Source organism: Anolis sagrei, chromosome 2, assembly GCF_037176765.1.
Source record: "Anolis sagrei isolate rAnoSag1 chromosome 2, rAnoSag1.mat, whole genome shotgun sequence".
Classification (NCBI taxonomy): Eukaryota; Metazoa; Chordata; class Lepidosauria; order Squamata; family Dactyloidae; genus Anolis; species Anolis sagrei.
In genome coordinates this window covers 43,672,259-43,687,392 of record NC_090022.1, presented here as the reverse complement: position 1 = coordinate 43,687,392, position 15,134 = coordinate 43,672,259, and the positions used below count along the sequence as shown (strand labels likewise).

Genomic DNA, 15,134 nt, shown 5'->3' with positions numbered 1-15,134 from the left:
TGGTCAGACTGGTAAACAGCCATCTGGTTAAAGCTGAGGACAAAATGATGGGGGCTGACAGAGACATTTGACCTGGAAAAAAACCAACCTCCTTATCCTTTTCCATTTGGGGCTGGGGCCCTTCTTCCTCCTCCTCTCTCACAAGTAAACATTCTTTTTAGAAAAAAGATCCCTAAAACTGGAGCCATTTGGGCCTGGAGCCCTTCTTCTTCCTCCCTTGGAGGAAAGCTATTTTAAACACACACACCCATGAATTTAAGGCACCATTAATCATAAGATACACCCCATTTTTGTAGCCCCTAAAAGGGGAGGGGTAAGTGTGCCCTAGAATAGATAAATTACAGTATTCCATTAAAGAGAGAATATGAAGAAATGAATTAAGAACTACCTTTATAATATCTATAGAGTTGGAAAACAGTGTACAAATTTTATCACAACAACTCAAAAAGGTGACCGGAATGTTGATAATGGTGGGGAAAAGTGAAAGCTTCCTGGGATAGCTGGATGGAATGGGATGACTTCACTATAAGAAAAATGAAAATGCAGATAATGGGATATGTGAAAGATATAAAAAAAATTACATGATGCAGAATACTTTCATAACTTTATAAGCTGTATTATTATCCAGTAGTATCTCATACTACTTGAAGGCAAATTGAAAAAGATTTAGATTAGATGGAATATATCTTCTAGCAGAAGCAAAATATGGAACTCACTAGCACAAGAGATTGCTTTAAAAAGGCGGATTCTTCATTGTCATGGAGGATAAGGCTATCAATGATTTCCAGTCATGAGTCCTTTACTCTATTTCCAGTTGCATGTCCTGCTTGGAATCTTCCCATATGCATTTAATTGACCACTGTGGGAACAGAATTCTAAATAGATGTTTGTACTGACCAACCTATGATTCTTATTCTTATTATCAGCACTATTATCATCATCAGAAAGATCATTCCTGACATATTTATCTGGAGTGAAACATTTAGAATTAATCTTCACATGCAGACACACAGGTCTACAGCTATTTGTAGCCCTCTTGACTTTTAAAGCCACTCGTTTTACATAAATGGAAAATTAACTGAGGCATTGAAATGATTGAAATAGTTAACAGAAAATGTAAGTTTCTCTTAGTCTGAAGGATTTGCTATAATTAGCATATAGTATTTATCCACTCAAGAAGTCAAAATGTAAATCTGGTTATTGGGAGACTTCTAATACTGTATTAAATGTTGAAATAAAAACTGATTGTTGGAAATTTAGCCATTGCATAAATCTTTAGAACAGGAAAAAGCAAAGGAAATTTGGGTTTGTCTAGTGCGATGGTAAAAGCCAGAAGTCCATGGGACCCCTAGGCAAAATAATATTTAAACTCTTTTGAGACTATTTCATATCACTCACATCCAAATCAATATCTCATTCAGTAGACCATTTTGAGAAATGTTCTTATTTTATTACAACAAATAAGTATCCTCATTTCTCCCCCCAAAGGTAAGATTAAAAGGCTTACTTTCCAAGGGCAAAACATTCCAGTTTAATGGATGAGCCTTTTGCCACCTGTGTTGCTTCTGGAAAACGCACTTCGATCTTTGGCTCATATTCCCCCATCACACCTGTTGAACATCAAAACAGCAAGCACTCCAACCAGGTTTTAGATCCAACTACTGCAACACAAATGCCACTTTGTCACTTGGTGTAAATAGAAAATGGTGGCCTTTCTTTTTCCCATGGAGATAAAGTGTCTTCCAATAAGAGAAAGAGTGGACCACTGTGTGGTGCTCAAGATAAAGCCTACAAATGGAATCACATCAGTGAGCTCTCCTTAACCTCAAGATCCAGATTATCAAAAGAGACTACCACTTAGCAATTTATAAACAGCCCATGACATTCTCTTCAGATTCTTAAAATGGATCAGATAAACTTTGGAGCAAATCCAAATCTTAAGCCAAATAAATCACACACAATAGTTATCATTCTGTATTATGTTTATTGCTGTAATGTTTTGGTATATGCTGGACATCGAATATTTGCCTTTGTGCCCTGGGGCTGAAAGGACGGTCTAAAAATAAAGTTTATTTATTATCATTATTATAATAAGCTAAATATGTAAGAATTATTTCAGTAAAATGGGGCCGGTGTTGACACAATGGGTGAAACCCTTGTGCTGGTAGGACTGCTGACAGACAGGTTGGCGGTTTGATTCCAGGGAGTGGGGTAAGCTCTCATCTCAGTTCTAGCTTCCTATGTGGGGTCATGAGAGAAGCCTCCCACAGGATGGTAAAACATCAAACATCCATCCGGCCCTTGGACAACATCCTTGCATCCGGCCAATTCTCTCATACCAGAAGCAACTTGTAGTTTCTCAAGTCGCTCCTGACATGAAAAAAAATCTCAGCAAAATGAACAAGACTTCATTTCTCATTGGCATTTCCTTCCAACCTAAATCCTAGTCAGATGGAAGATACTCAATATTTTATCTGTATCCAAGAAGAACAACTCCTAAGTATATGATGTTATAGGCATACCTGTCATGTGAACCCATACAGATGTGTCTGTCACTTACTACTGCCATACAAAGCAGCATAAAGTCATCAGAGATGACATTAATCAGGCAGCCGCACAGGATAAACTAATATATTAGTAGAAAAGCTCTAAAAGTGTGGGTCTTCACATGTTCACTCAGAATGAAGTTCCATTCAATCAATGAGACTCTCTCAGTGGACATATGATTGTGCTGTGGGCATATTACATACAGGGAACAGAAAAGAGCCCATTCATGTTTAAGCTTTATGTCTGGTCTCAGAACACAGTTCCTGATCCTAATCCACAGTCTCTATCTCTCATAATTCCCATTATCCATATCAACCATTCCATTCCGAAATTTCCACATGACTTTTAAAGCATGCTCTGCATTATTGCTTGCTGTTTTATTGCAGCATTTTTGAATGCGCTGTAAGGAGAAGCAACCACATCTTTTAAACCCTTTGCTAAGGGAGTTTCTCAACTTTGTATTTTTAACTGTGAACATTTAATTAAAGATCTTCTTTTAAAAGAAATCCTTTCACTTCAATGACAAAACTGGATACAATCTAGTTTTCTGCATTTTAGATTTGAACAACGAAAGCCAGTCACATCTGAATTTGAACATTCCTGGAAAAAAAACATTAGTATGGGAATTAGGATTCATTTCAACATGACACTTTTCCTTGTAATGTGTTTTGTGTACTGTGCTATAACCTCATTGCAAATAAATCAGTCAAATAGTTGCTCACTTATCCCAGGAAGCCTTGGGGAAGTTAATTCTATAAGGCAAGGGACTAGCAATAACCTTCAGAGGACTGTTAGATCCTCACAATTCAGTTTTCAAATTTCTCTCAGATAATCAATGCTGTACAGGATTACAAAACTGAAGTCTTATATACATGGAACCAGACTTTTGACCAGAAATGGGAAAATCTGTCTTCAAATGTTATTGAACTGCAGTAACTTGCTGTTCTAAGTAGCATAGTCATTAGTAAGTAATGTTGGGAGCTGCAATCCATCAATATCTGGAAGACTTCATAGTTCCTACTCAACTTTATTCATGCACACAGTTCTGTAATAAGACGAGAACTGAAGGATAAATTCAAAAGGCGTGATAAAATTAATGTAGTAGCACAAACTTGACTTCCAGTAATAAAATGAAGCTTAAAAAATCAAATGCATATTCAGGACTCAGAAACAACTCACCATCGCTACGAAGAACAAGTGGTGTGGGTGGGCCCTGTACACTTTGTTTGGCTTCTGTATTTATTACAACACATGTGTAGTTGCCCACATCCGAAGGTTCCACTTTGGCAATGTATAGATTTCCTGTCTCTTGAGATACAAATCGACGACTGTCCTCCTGAACATATAAGGGATTATCATTGAAAATCCAAGCATAGGATAAATCTGGAAAACATCAAACACTCATTACACATATTTTCCTAAGAAAGCTCTAAGAGTAAGTACTATTGGAAGATATATTTGAAAATAGGCAATATGTCTCTGTAATTTACTATCATATAGTTCTGCTTTGTGTTAAAATAGTTGACATAAAAAATTACCCAACCTAATGTTAGATCATAAAATAGTATTTTACAACAATAACCCAACCCTCCCCACCTTGATTTTCACTTTCCCATAGAAAACTGGTTTTTTTTTTCTTGAAATTAAAAATAAAGGTTTTGGAATGTTATAGCTCTTGTAATACAGACAGTCCCCAATTTACGAACAAGATTGGTTCTGTAGGTTGGTTCTTAAGTCAAATTTGTGTGTCAGTAGAAACAAGAACATTTTAAGTGCAACTCCAGATCTCTCTCTCTCTCTCTCTCTCTCTCTCTCTCTCTCTACACACACACACACACACACACATAGATATAGATATAGATAGTGTGAGGGGTGGGGGGAGAACGAGAGAACGCTTTGAATAACATAGGGAAGAGTTAGGACCCTTTGTGGTGTTTGTTTTGCTGTCTGTACCCATTTTCAGAAGATTTCACCTCACTTTCTGTCCCGGTGATAATTGGATTTTGAAAAATTTGGCTTGTGGAAACAAGGATTGGTGAGAAAGCTTCAGTAAAAACACCTTTTTCCCGTGATAACTCTTTCAGGAGTGAATTTTCCTTCTTAGGGATAGATTTCTCTCACTTTCTGTTGTCTCACTCCCATTCTTAACTATGAGTCATTTGTAAGACAGATGTTTGTAACTCAGGGATTGCCTGTATACAAAAAAATACATCTCCCAACCTTTAATTATTTTGGTTAATGGAAAAGGCAGATCTAGTGGTATGGTGTCTGTGTGCTAAATCTTTGATAGTAGTATGTCAAAAATTATTGTATGAGAGGAGAGATGGCAATTTGCATGAACACATTCAGTGTTCATTGTATGAGCAATCAGTAATGATCTGAGCCATTATAGTTCCAACACAATTTTTTATCCAGTAGAGACTGTTTACACTCTTGACTCAGTATAATTTAATATATGAGGACCTCGTGATGAATTAACATCAAAAAACCCACATTAAGAATAAAGAAAAGGGCATAGCAGTGAGAAGAACTACACTATGAGTTGCTAGGTTTCCTTTCTTCTTTTCAGCTGCTGACTATTTTTCAGTAGAAAATATTTAGGCTGCTAGCAGGCACAATAACTGGACCAGAAAATATAGTATCATTAGGCAGCTGTAAAAGCACATTTGATAATTGTGCACAACAATTTGGTTCCATGGAGCATAGATGAACAATTAACCTAAAAATCTGGCCAGGCTGCCTAGGTGTCCTCCTAAGATATTGCCCAGAAAGGTCGCTTTTCCAAGCTCTGTTTTAGAGTTGTATACAAAGAAGAGCTATAGTGAGTGGAAAATTACCCTTTAAAATGCTTCCAACTTGGTTTTTCTATTCTAAATCCCCTGTTTTCACATGGCTTTCTTTGGAATGACTTCATAAAACAGATGAAGCTCAACCTTCTCGTATGGTGGTATTTCACTCTGGACTGATTGAATCTATATAACTCAAGAGTTAAGGGCATTTCTAGAGATATCAGTCTGTTCCATTCTCTCTTTTTTACATATACGTGAGAAACAAGAAGTAGAGAATGGCAGTAAAATGTGTACTTAGGATTCAGGCACAACACAGGCCACATAGAAAGGACACATTTTTAACCACTTTTTGTTTACACAATATAGTTGCCTAGAGTATCTTATGCAAATTGAGATGCTTATTTGCATGTGAAAACAAAGGCAAACCAAAGCAGATAGAACAGAGTTAGTGTGTTGCCTCAATTAGGCAGTCTAAGCTTATTTTACTTGCTAATGTTCATTCCAAAACTACTCTATGCCTGCCTTGCCCCCAAAATATAACATTTAACATAAAGATCTCAGTTTTGTCAGTGATGGGTCATTACCATAGAGGTAGAAAAACCTTTCGTTAAGCTACAAAAAGGAAAGAGTTCTTTAGATTTCCCAAACAAACTGTGGAGCACACTGTCAACATTAATCCTGTGTCACCACCCCCACCCCCCCACACACACACACACCGGGACAGAAAATTTGAACACGATAGAGCTCCAAGTTACCTAATGCCTGGGCATTAAAAGTAAAGTTGTGCTTTATTAAAAGAAAAAAAAGTTCTGTCACAGATACCATGGGTCCTACTCCATTGTGTGCACAGCCAGGGAGTTGTGCAATCCCTCCTTTCTGCTGTGTGAACAGGCATTCAGCCTGTACAAAAAAGTATGTGGACTACAAGGATGGACATTGAAGAGACAGCCACTCCACTTCAAACACATCCCTCTGAAAGTGCCCCAGGTATTTCTGGGATCACACATTTATTTATTTATTTATTTATTTATTGAAAGATTGCTATGCTTTGAAGCCCAAACATCTCCTATCCTAACTTTTCTTTGTTCTTCTTTCCCCTATTCTTCCTCCTTTAGGTATTGGAGGTAGCTCACCTCCTTTCTGATTCCCCTGCTGCTCTGATTCGTCTGACTCATAGCCCTTCTGTTCAGTGGCTTATTTTCACCTTCTGTCACAATTGTTCCTTCCTGCTGTCAGGAGTTTGACAGCTGACAGTGTGGAGCTCTTTTCTATCATGCTCTGGCAGCAGCAGCAGTGGCATGGAAATTGTATTTTTAATAAAACATAGTAAATCAGAAGTTCTGAAATCTAGCAGTTTAGCATCCCTTAATTAAATGTTTAATTCATGAGCTCAGAACTTTCTGCCAACTGATTCATTTCAAAACCATCGCCTCTTTCTCCCCATTCCGACTCCTTGCCATCATCAATGCCATTTTGCAAACATTATTTATGTTTCAGTTGCAACATCAGTATGGTATGATAATGAGTCTGTAAACACCAGTGGTTTCTGTGGAACTTTACACTGACTTCTTATAATATTATGTGACTATAATTAGAAACAGCATGTCACTTGGGATCCATCAAAGATGCTTCTTTTCTGAAAGCATTCTCTTTCCCTTACCACTTTCTATGCAATATATAGTCATGAAGTTAATAAAAATCCAGCAAGGGGAAGTTTGGGAAATGCTACTAAAGATTTTCTAGGACTATGGATTGAACAAGCATTCAGACTAGCAATTCTCAAATATGTGAACAACTAAAATTGAAAGAAAAGAAGCAAAGTCAACTTGGGTCCTGCTCCAGTTCTATTCACATACTTCTGATTTCTGATGGCAAAACTACACTAGTCCCCCTGCCTTTTTCAGACAGAAATAATGAGCTCCAATGCAGACCCCATGACCTTGGGTTGTTATGGAGTATGGAGCAATTTTAAATCTGCTTGTTAAAATCAGACCTCCATGTTCTATGGATTTCAATAGACAAATATAAACCTACTGAATACTCCAAAATGGCTGGTAGAAGGTAAAAAATGTCAAGCAAGTTCCCACGCCCAGCTAAGTTGTATGTTGGTTTGTTGTTGTTATGTTGTTATGTTCAAGTCAAATCCAACTTATTGTGACTTTAACCTACTGTTTTCTTGAAAATAATTATTCAGAGGTCTTACACTGCCTTCAGATAACATATCTTGAGCAAAATCACTTCAGGGGTTTCCATAGGAGAGGTTGAGATCTTAGTCTCTTCAAGTTCTAGTCACTACATTATATTGGTTAACGTTTGTTTGAAATTGAAATCAACAGAGCTTAGAAGTCTCCACTGAGTTCAATAGGCAGAGAACCCATGCTTCAAAGCAACTGCTGGGAGACAAAAACAGCAATGAGAACTGATGGTTATTCAGGTGTGAACACACCATCACATTTAGCCATGTAGACTTAGACCTGCCTATTAAAATCATCTGAAACATTGCAATTCAGTACTCAGAGGCTGGCAAGCTTTTTTCTCAAACACAAGAAAATCTCTACCATGTTTTAGAAAATAACTGATCACTCTGAAACCAAATATAGAGTTTTTTGTACAGCCATACTTAGAGATGTTCAGTTATACTAAACAGTTTTTCATTATATTGTTGTAAAGTTATGACTGGAAACTTATATGACTGTATGAATTCATGTTGAATACAAAATCAAAATGAGAAAGAATCAACTGTTCAACATGTTTTGGCTCTTGCAAGCCATTCCTTGAGAAACCAGATCTGGCCATGGTGATACATGCCTTAATTACATCCTATCTGGATTACTGTAACATGCTTTACATAGGGTTCCCTGTGAAGAGTGCTCGGAAACTTCAACTGCTCCAACAAGCTGAAGCCAGGTTACTGACTGGGGCTGGGTACAGGGAGTGGACAACCCCCCCCCCCCCCCAATTACAGCAGCTCCACTGTCTGCCAGTATGACCTTTAAAAACCTAGATGGTTCAGGTCCAGGCTATTTGGCTGACTACAGCCCTTTGTACAAACCTGCCTGCCTGAGATCTTCAGGAGAGACCCTTCTCTTGGCTCCAACTCCATCTCAAGCCCAGTTGGTGGGAATGAGAAATACGGGCCTTCTTGGTTGCTGCCCCTCAAATCAGTAACTCTCTACCCAGAGAAGTCAGAATGGTCCCCTCCCTGCTATCCTTCTGGTGGCAGGCTAAAACCTGTTTATTCAGACTGGCTTCTGAAGAATTAAGTTTTAAGATCAAGTTAGGGGCATCTGTGTTTTTTTAAATTTTTGAATATGTTTTTATGGATTAAAACTGAATTTTACAATACCAATCATATTTAATTCTGTTTTAATGTTTGTACATTTGTAGATTTTAAATTGTATTGAAATGCTTTTAATGTAAGCCACTTTGAGTCTCCTTGTGGAGAGAAAAAGAGGGGTATAAATAAACATAATAATGAAAATAATAGTAACAACAACTATTATTATTATTATTCAGAAGTTTTTACAGCACTGTGCCAACTCCTGAATATCTGCAGGCTTTTCCAACATCTGCCCCACCTCATTTCTGATAAGAGTTGTGAGATACCTGACAATACTCACCAATTTAATTAGGTACAAAGAAAGATACCTTGTTAACTTGACAGTTTGCTTATTTTCTCTTCCCAACCTTTAATTTAGTGCAATGCAGACAGCACAATAAAGAGAGAAAAGACAGGTATGCCACTCTTAATACATTATACCAAAGATTTGGATATTAGAGACAAAAGTTGGTAACTGTAGATGCTAAGCTTGAAGTGTCTTTAAGAGCTTATGTGCTTGTGTGATAAATACATTATATGTGGTTTGAATGAAATTGAATGAAATTGTATGAAAGGAGTATGTTTGGGACCTATAGAAGCTAGAGATGCCACCCTAGCTACTGAACTGATAAACTGATTTTAAAAACTGAACTGATGAACCGTTATAAAAACTGCTGAACTGCTAACTTTGATGACCAGAGACAAATGATTAACTCTTGGTGGAAAACAATATATTTACATTACCAGAGACAATGACTTTTTAAAGTTACGGGCATGTTTATAATGGTTCCTTACTTAAGAAAGAAAGGATGTCGAAAAAGGCACCTTAAGAAGGAAAACCAATTATCAGTTAAAGAAGAAAAGCTAATATCTGTCAGAAACTGATGGGAGTCAGAATGTTTTAGCTGGGGGGGAAAGCATGTAATTTGTTTACAACCTTTTGGAGAAACATCAGCAGAAATATTAGAGACATATAAGGCTGGGGTAAAAATTCCTGGAAGAAACATTAACAACCTTAGATATGCAGATGACACTACTTTGATGGCCAAAAATGAGGAGGAGCTGAGGAGCCTTCTAATCAAGGTGAAAGAAAAAAGTGCAAAAGCTGGGTTGCAGTTAATCATTAAAAAAACCAAGATTATGGCAACCAGACTAATTGATAACTGCCAAATAGAGGGAAAAACATGGAGGCGGTGACAGACTTTGTATTTCTAGGTACAAAGATTACTGCAGACGCAGACTGCAGCCAGGAAATCAGAAGACACTTACTTCTTGGGAGGAGAGCAATGACCAATCTCGATAAAATAGTGAAGAGTAGAGACACCACACTGGCAACAAAGATCCGCATAATAAAAGCAATGGTATTCTCTGTAGTAACCTACGGATGTGAGAGCTGGACCATAGAGAAGGTTGAGCAAAGGAATATAGATGCTTTTGAACTGTGGTGTTGGAGGAAAGTTCTGAGAGTGCCTTGGACCACAAGAAGATCCAACCAGTCCATACTTCAGGAAATAAAGGCCGACTGCTCATTGGAGGGAAGGATATTAGAGGCCAAGATGAAGTATTTTGGCCACATAATGAGAAGATTGGAAAGCTTAGAGAAGACAATGATGCTGGGGAAAATGGAAGGAAAAAGGAAGAGGGGCCAACCAAGGGCAAGATGGATGGATGGAATCCTTGAAGTGACTGGCTTGACCTTGAAGGAGCTGAGGGTGGTGACGGCTGACAGGGTGCTCTGGCATGGGCTGGTCCATGAGGTCATGAAGAGTCAGAAGTGACTGAACGAATGAACAACAAGAAGAGACATTTTACTATTCCAAAATTGTTGCAGACACCGGAGTCTTGTCCCCCTGCTATCTTCTCCAAGGAATGGAAGAAGATGGTGTATTCGCAGAATGGAAGATATGATAGGAATGCATCCTGGCTCCTTTTTTCCTGGAGAAGGAAGAAGACATTGTAATGTATGCATGATGATGAATGAATGGTTATATGTGTGTGAATACTGAAGTAAAATGTAATCTTTGTTTGTCTGCCCAATGTCTGTGTGCCTACCTTCTTTCTCTGTAAAGTGCATAATATTATGTCTCTATGTGAATAAAATAAAATAACTTTTTGTTGCTTTTTAAAGTTTGAAAAGTATTTATGACATTTTTGCTGCAGGCAACTCAGGAAGAGATGCATAGTTCTCCATATGGATTGCTGCAATTGGATTACGGGCAATATGCATATAAAGCCCTTTGTAAAGAATTCAATGCTACAGGCACACCTATTATAATGGAACAATTTGTGAGACACAGTAACCGTTTTCTGTTAATAGTAAAAAAAAAAAAAAGCAATCCTCTTATAATTTTCAGAGTCCCAAAACTGTAACAAGACACCCATTTATTTCAATTTGATCCCATTGAAAAATTCTAATTTCTGGGATCAAAGTTTACACCCTATAGAGGTGTAATCCAATGTAAAAGAAAAGAGAAGCCATTTTATTTGAATAGAATCCATAATAATGACCTAAAATGTTTTTTTCCCTCAATACATTGAAGAAATATAGTTCTGTCATTAATGTAATTAGATGTAATGGTGTTTTTTAGATGCTCCCTTTCTGTGTTGATTCTTTGACCCTAGTGACTGAAACATTTGGAATTTGATTCACCTTTGTTTATTTTTTTTCAAGCACGCAGAAACTGAAAGTTATTTATAAGTTTTGTAAATATTGAATTTTGAAAGTTGACAAATTTGCACATAATCTGATTGTGATCTTGTATTTGTGCACACACTGTGATGTAGTGGTTTCATTATTAGACTAGGACTCAATGAGAGTAAGGTCCAAATCCTCATTTAACCATGGAAATGCACTGCATGACCTATGATATAGCTGATACCTGTAAGAGTTGACTTGAAGGCACAAAATAAAAACATTTCTGTCTGCACGCGTGCCATATATTCTATGATAAACTTTAGTGCATAAATGTGATATTGTCTATGTTAACCTTTCAGCTCTTCTCATACCCATTCCTATACCTACTTAGGATCTTCACAAGAGACTCATAGCACGCATATCTCCATGTCTCCCTAGATTGTAGTGCTCCCTCTTTTCTGCTAAGGTTCAGATGTAAACAAAATTTCCTTAGATCCTATCATAATCTAGAAGTTGACTAGAACACTATTTGCTTTAATTTTTGTAATATCAGAATGTACCAAAAGACAATTTTCCCATAACAGGATGGGGGAAATGATGTTCTGTTTTATAAAAACCCTGAATGCTGAGAAATATTTATCTCTTGTGTCCATGTTTGTGATGACAATGTAGAATTGCCACATTATCCCCCCCCCCCCCCAAGCTTGGTGGCAGGTCTTTCATTATTGATACTGTCAAATAACAGCCAAATATGCCACATTCCTCTATATACTGGTTTAGAATTGCTGTACCTACTGGATTTGACCCAATAATATAACAACTTATCATATTGGTAAATTGTATTCATGAACAAAATAGAAATAAGTAGAAAGTAGCAGAAGGAAACTAAACTGTTAATTCCCTAGTGCAAAACCACTATGTGCTTCCCCTGAGCTTGAAGAGATTACACTCCTAGATTTTAAATACTTTAAGCACTTATAACACATTCTGCCCACCCACTATCTGTGCTGTCTATTAGTATAAAACACAACACAAAATGCCTTAGTACCTCCATGGTGTGGTGGAGGACCACACAGCAGAACGACTCCTTGTCCTTCTCTAACAGATACGGTACTTCTTGCTTTGGTTTCAAAGTTTTCAAGATCTTAAGGAGAGAGAAATTAAAATTTCTGTTAGATGTATCATGTGTCAAACAATAGATCCAGTTTTGACATTCATACTGAGATGACTCTGAGGTTATTATGACAATGATGTGCTTATACTGATTTTTATTATGTTTTGCTTTTTCACTTCTTGTATTTTCATTTCCTATGAAGATTTTGTTTATTCAGAAAGGGCCAAATTAAATGGCAACTAGTTTCAGCCTCTCATAAATAGAGTAAGATATAAGGTAACTGTCTCCTTTAGTTCTACACCTGCTGTGTTCTTGCAGAAGTATCCATTCACAAACATGCACTACTCCTTGATTTGTCCATGCTTTGTTGTGTTAAAACATGGATCTGAAATGGATTACTTGACATTGTCCCCATTTCATTTTCAATATTGAGAAGGTGCTAATTTGTTGAAAGTAGTTTTTCAGAACAATGAACATTGTGTTTATGTAATCCACTTCACAGAATACTTCACCAGACTATTCAGTAAGGAAAATAGAAGAGAAGAGGAAACCATTTGCTGATGTTGAAACCATAGTCTGTATTCTGTAATATTCTTAAAGTGGAAAACAATTAAAATGGAGGCAAGAGGCAATTATATAAGGGTCTAATAGATGCCAGATGCTATACAAGTTTCAGGTTGCTCCTTGTTTCATTTTCCAAGTAGTTCAAGTAGCAGTCTGAGGTGCAATCTGAAAACTTTATGCACCTGGCTGAATGTAATGTAATTGTCCTCTAGAGGAGATCTGGAGGTTACCCAAAGGGAGCTTTAGGAGAGGAGAGAAATTGTGTTTCACCAACAATGTCACAGACAGATCCATGCTTTCATACAGCCCCATTACACACACACAAAATCCAAGAGGCAATTAAGCTAGTGATATAACTCCTGCCATTTTTTGAAAATAGCATATATTTTAGGAAGAGTTTAACAATGGAAAGGAAAGCCCATGAACATAATAAAATTAATATGATTTATTTTATGAAATACTTTTTACAAAAACAACAAACACTTATTTACATTACTCTGTATATATAGTCTGCAACGACTGCAGCTAGTAGAAATCAGCTTCAGAAAAGTATCTGTGAAGCTAATAAGATTACACATTGCAGAGGGATCTCATTGCACCTTTGAGACTAAATGACTGAAATACATTTGTAGCATAAGCTTAGATGGATGTACTGGGAAGCAGATCTAATTTAGGAAAGCTTATTCTGCAAACCCATTTCTCTCAGGTAGTCTCAAGGGTGCTACAAGATCCCTCTACTTACTGATACAAACACAGCTATGTCTTGAGTGGGATGACATATTGGCAGTCATTTCAGAATTTACCTATTGGCTAAATGTGGCTTAGGTCTACCTACCAGCTATTCATTTTTACATTGCGAGATGGCACTAGTACTCTTCATGCCAGAACAGTTTCTATCCATTTTGATAACTATGAAATTAAATCCAGAAACTGATCTTTTGCTGTGTTGCACACAGTTTTTTATTTAAAAGACAAAAAATCGCTTAGGTAAAGAGAAGCTTTGAACATGTTGGCATGAATTCAATTACTTGAACAATCTAAAGTAGATCTATACATTCAATGGAACTCAGAAATTTATCACATGAACCCACTATTACATTACAGTCATGTCATGCTATCATTGATAGGCAGGTTGGAAGCAGGGTGCACATGGCGTTGTGTGATATGGACCATTGCCTGTTGCATGCAATAAAGACCTTAGTTAGCTGACAAGTATATAAATTCCATCCATAAGGCTACTGCTGAGACTTATAACTGGATTCAGTAAAAGACTGGAGCAGGGTTACTGTTGACAACAAATTTATATATATCTTTACAAAAGTGTTGTAAAATTGGAAATATAGGCATTCTTATTTTCCAAAATATTTGCCATCAGATTGCAGTGCAAGAAAGTTTGATTTTCAGTAGTTTTGAAATAATGAATAAACTTTTTAATGGTCTATGCAAAGCATGGCCAAGACATTTTGCACCTTATAGTGGGGCCTAACTTACACCCTCCTTCTATTCAAGTCAAGTTGCTTAGCATATATAATCAGGCAAAATATTTTGGTACATGAGGCAAACAAAGAGAGACCACTTGATGGATGTGAAAGGTAGCCAGTCACCACTATTTTTATGAGAAGTTATCTAATGCTAGATCCCACGCTTGACCTAAGATGTTGATGATGGAATTAGAGCTCCCAATAACAACAACAACCTTACATGGTCACCTATAACATTTGCTTCAAATCTCATATATTTTATTCTTATTGTATTTCCTAATGTTATAACATGATATGTCATAAGCTAATCATGCATAATGATTTCTCGCCCTGTTACCATGGAGTGTGGAGCAGAGATCAGGTGCTCAGTGTGGATTGCAATAGCTAATAGACATTTAAGGAACAGCAGCCCTATTTCACAGTTGGCTTACTCGCTGGCTGTGTTTTCTGCAGAAATCTATGAATAAGTTATCACCTGATTCTCCATAATTCTCCATTTCCGCCCTCTGCCTGCATTTGTCTTACTTTACGAGCATTGACTTCTTTCACATTGCATTTTGCTACTAGCTGCAATTCCCTTCCAATTGCCTTCCAATTGCCCCTTCCTCCTCAGCAATTCCCTTTCATCATTGCATTCTGGCATGCGATGACTGACATGGTACAGCTAATCAGTCAAAACTGTAAT

The 15,134-nt window shown here is 37.1% G+C and overlaps 1 protein-coding gene across 4 annotated transcripts in view; it reads right to left on the bottom strand.

The window, feature by feature from the left end:
- The window catches only part of CNTN6 (contactin 6), a 304,683-nt gene that overhangs the window by 109,074 nt on the left and 180,475 nt on the right, over positions 1–15,134 (bottom strand). For 3 of the 4 annotated variants that reach the window (XM_060766325.2, XM_060766326.2, XM_060766324.2), the window contains 3 exons: positions 12,339–12,434; positions 3,727–3,930; positions 1,508–1,610 (listed from right to left, as the gene is read on the bottom strand). In XM_060766325.2, coding sequence (XP_060622308.2) covers positions 1,508–1,610; positions 3,727–3,930; positions 12,339–12,434 — 403 coding nt within the window. The remainder of the gene's footprint in view (positions 1–1,507; positions 1,611–3,726; positions 3,931–12,338; positions 12,435–15,134) is intronic. The other variant, XM_060766327.2, reaches the window with a different exon arrangement.